We start from the raw sequence: 3,890 nt of genomic DNA on the forward strand, positions 1-3,890 counted from the left end.
ACTGCCTTTGGCTCAGGTCATGATCCTGGAGTCCCAGGATAGAGTCTCACATTGAGCTCGCTGTCAGGGAGTCTGCTTTTCCCTCTTACCCTCCCATTCTTTGTACTCTCTTTCTCTCAAATAAATAAATAAAACTCTTTAAAAAAGAAATGCAGTTGTTCCTTCGCTCTTTATATTTTAAGAATAAATAAATGGTACATTGTTCAAAATGGGAAGTGTAGCAGCTAGTTTTGAGGAAGAAAATAACCAAGATTTTAAGGTTTTATCAGTGAATATGTAGAAGTCCTGAACTTTGGGGTTTTGGCATCTTGACATTGTTTCCCAGAGCCAATAATTTGTTGTCCTAGTAGGGCTCCACCTATTTTTTTTTTATTAGCCATGTAACAACATCATCAGCGTGGCATCCACACATTTCTTTTCATCTAGTCTCAATGAGATAGTTTCCCATCTGGACAAACCAGGGACTTAGTTGAAAATGAGCTGGCCAAGATTCAATGAAGATAAGATTAAAGTGTGTGCTTGAGCAAAGGAAAACAGCTGAAGAGCCATGGGAGAAATCTTTTCCATATGTGGATGGGATGTATTTAATCTTTGCCACTGATGGTGACAACTGTACATCAGGAAGGCAGCAAGTCCAAGAAGATGACACTAGATTAGAAATCAGGACTCCTGGGTTCCAGTGTTGGCTCTCTCACTAACCACCTGGAGAAGAAGGCATGCTGGAGGAAGTTTCACTTTGTTTAACTATAAAATGACAGGGTTAGAATAGGCTAGAATAAGAATCCTTTCACCTCTAATTAAATGTTTCTCCAGGCATCTCTGGGGATTTCTAAGGTCACCTGGATACCACCTTATGCTGGTCCAGAGACTGATAACTCCTCTAACAAGGACTTGTCTGGGTGAACTCTTAGTTTAATTAGCCAGAACCAGTATTGATGAAGAACTGAGGCTGAGTGTTCAGAGAAATTGTGGAGAAAATAAAACACAACCAGTCCCTATATGCTGCAGAAGTCTGTGAAGTCCCCAGTCTTGCTTCCCAAGAAGCACAGAGAACACACTTTCAAGAAGGGTCAGGTAAGATCCTCTACTGGACAATTCCTCAATTCTATCTGCAGGAAGTAAAAAGTCACACAAGCTTTCTCCAAAAAAAACCTTTTTTTCAAAGGACTTTGATTGACCAAACAAATACCAGACAATTTGTTTATAAGTAGAGAAAATACAACTGGGCTAGCCAGAGCCTTGGGAGAAATCCACTCAGAAAGAGCCTTAATTAAAAACCATCTGGAGGAAGAGCCAAGAATATTTGACCAAAGAAGAAAGAGAAGGCATGCTCCATCAGCTACCAATACATGGTGTAAAGGTGCAATAATAAAGAAAGCACAATATTGGAGTAAGAATCAATGATAAATCAATTGAATAGAATAAAGTATAAGATCAGACCCAAATACATATATATATGATAGTTCACATATAATAAATGGGAAATGTATTATTTAATAAAGGACTCTGTTCCTAACTTCATACACAAAAGTAAATTTCAAATTGCTTACATTTATATATTGAAAATTACTGATTAAAAAACTATAAAATATTTAAATACTTATCTGATCTTTAGTAGACACAGAGCTACTACGCATATGCACAAAGATATATATAGACATATATATGCAGATATGTATATATGTAATAAAATATATAATATTTTTAAGAAGATTTTATTTATTTATTTATTTGTCAGAGAGAAAGAGAGAGAGCACAAGCAGGCGGAGTGGCAGGCAGAGGCAGAGAGACAAGCAGGCTCCCCACTGAGCAAGGAGCCCGACGTGGGACTCCATCCCAGAACCCTGAGATCATGACTTTTTTTTTTTTTTTTTTTTTCCAGTTTCAGAACCATTTTATACAAAGCGACAGTGTCAGAACTCTAGTAGAAAACAGGGTGGGGTGGGGCGGAAAGGGCGAGGGTGACATCAGCTCAGGAGGTGTCCATGGTTTCGCCTTTAAGCTCGTTGAAGAGAAAGGCGTCCTGGTACTCCTTCATGTACTGTGTGGAGCGCGACTCATCCAGAAAGAGCGAGTAGACCCGTTTGATGTCATCTACCTGCACTTCTGTGCCCTTGTGCTTCCGGCACACGAGACTGGCCGCCGTGATGAGCTGGATGGCATAGCGCAGCGAGGTCTCCAGCCCGATGCGCGTCAGCACCGTGTAGGCGTCCTCACTCATTTCTACGTCTTCCTCCTCACACCGGATGCGGAGGATCTGCTTCGTGTCCTTCTCACTGTAGGGAGAGGTGGAGACGATGAGCAGTCGGTCCAGTAGGTCGATGGGGATGCCGTGGGGGCTCTGGTAGCTGGTACCCCGGATCCGGGTGATGCCGCGGTTTGTGGCCATGATGAGGACTGGCGCCATGTCACTCTCCAGGGCCCGATTGAGAAAGGAGAAGCTTTCAATGTCCAGCATGTGGACCTCGTCGATAAACAGCACCCCGGGGATGATCTCTGCCTTGCCCTCCTCACGCCACTCAGCTACCTTGGCATTGATCTGTTCTCGGACTTCTGACTTGATCTCCCCTGTGTCGCCTGAGAAGAGAGCCAGGAAGCCCTGAGTGCGGGAGTTGATGACGTCAATTTCATGCAGGGACACAGTGTGGACCACCTCCTTGCGTTTCTGGAGCTCCCCGTCTGGACACTGCACGAACTTGGTCTGGGAGCCCATGGCATCATAGTCACGAGCGCGTGTGAAGGAGCGGCCCAGCTTGGAGATCTTGCCCGTGGCCTTGTCAATGGTGATGACATCCCCGGCCTGGACCTTGTCTTTGGTCAGGGACTCAATCATCTTGGTGCCCAGGTCGTAGATGGTCTCCATCTCTGTGGTCTTGAGGGTCAGCTTGCCTACCTTAGAGCCCGTCCCTGTCGCCGGCCGGTCAATCTGGAATGCCACCCAGGCATTCCAAAATATATAATATTTTGTATATAAAGATATATAGTATACATAAATATATAATAAAAGAAAGGTCAATGTGCAGGACTGTATGAAAATTTGAGATTATTTATATAAAAGAGCATTAATTAAATTTAAAGATGAACAATAAACTGGAAGCACAGAACTTAAAACAATCAATGGGGGGTGCCTGGGTGGCTCAGTGGGTTAAGCCGCTGCCTTCGGCTCAGGTCATGGTCTCGGGGTCCTGGGATCGAGTCCCACATCGGGCTCTCTGCTCAGCAGGGAGCCTGCTTCCCTCTCTCTCTCTCTCTGCCTGCCTCTCTGTCTACTTGTGGTCTCTCTCTGTCAAATAAATAAAAAATAAATTAAAAAAAATCTTTAAAAAATAAAACAATCAATGGGCAAATAATTAAAATACTAAACAAAGCAATTGCTTCTCAGCCTTTTGGCTAAGATCAAGTGTAATAAACACTTGTAGAGCTTTGTAGTAAACAAAGCTCTTAATCAGTTTGCATTACTAGCTGTGTGAATTTGGATGGGTCATTTAATCTTCATAAATTTGTATCATTTTAATAGGGATAACAATTGAATATTTCACATATGATTGTGAGGATTAAAGAGATAATACATGACAGCATTAACACAATGAAAAATAGGTAGTAAAAGCATACTAAATATTTACTATCATATCACTATTATTTTATCTTATCATAAATAATATTAAGTATTTACATTGATAAATAACAAATAAGTTATTATAAATACAACAGAATTATAAATAAAGACTTAAAAAGTTGGTTCATTCAAACCAGAAGAATATAAATGGAAACAAACTAATATAAAACTTATCAGCTATTGAAGCAGACATATTTAAATGACAATATGGGTATGGGGAGAATGGCGAGAATTCTCCTACCTTATTGGCGAAAGTATAAATTAGTATACTCTT

At 41.3% G+C, this 3,890-nt stretch overlaps 1 protein-coding gene across 1 annotated transcript; it reads right to left on the reverse strand.

The window, feature by feature from the left end:
* Positions 1-1,868: 1,868 nt before the first annotated feature.
* Positions 1,869-2,925, reverse strand: LOC123941947 (ruvB-like 2). The gene has a single exon (XM_046005806.1). It carries the CDS (start codon positions 2,861-2,863, stop codon positions 1,973-1,975), a length of 891 nt encoding a protein of 296 aa, XP_045861762.1. The 5' UTR covers positions 2,864-2,925; the 3' UTR covers positions 1,869-1,972.
* Positions 2,926-3,890: the final 965 nt, after the last annotated feature.

The sequence above is a fragment of the Meles meles genome, chromosome 5, assembly GCF_922984935.1.
Source record: "Meles meles chromosome 5, mMelMel3.1 paternal haplotype, whole genome shotgun sequence".
NCBI lineage: Eukaryota > Metazoa > Chordata > Mammalia > Carnivora > Mustelidae > Meles > Meles meles.

Excerpts from the sequence above, each read along its gene's own strand:
- LOC123941947 (XM_046005806.1), bottom strand. The coding sequence starts at position 2,863 with ATGGAGACCATCTACGACCTGGGCACCAAGATGATTGAGTCCCTGACC.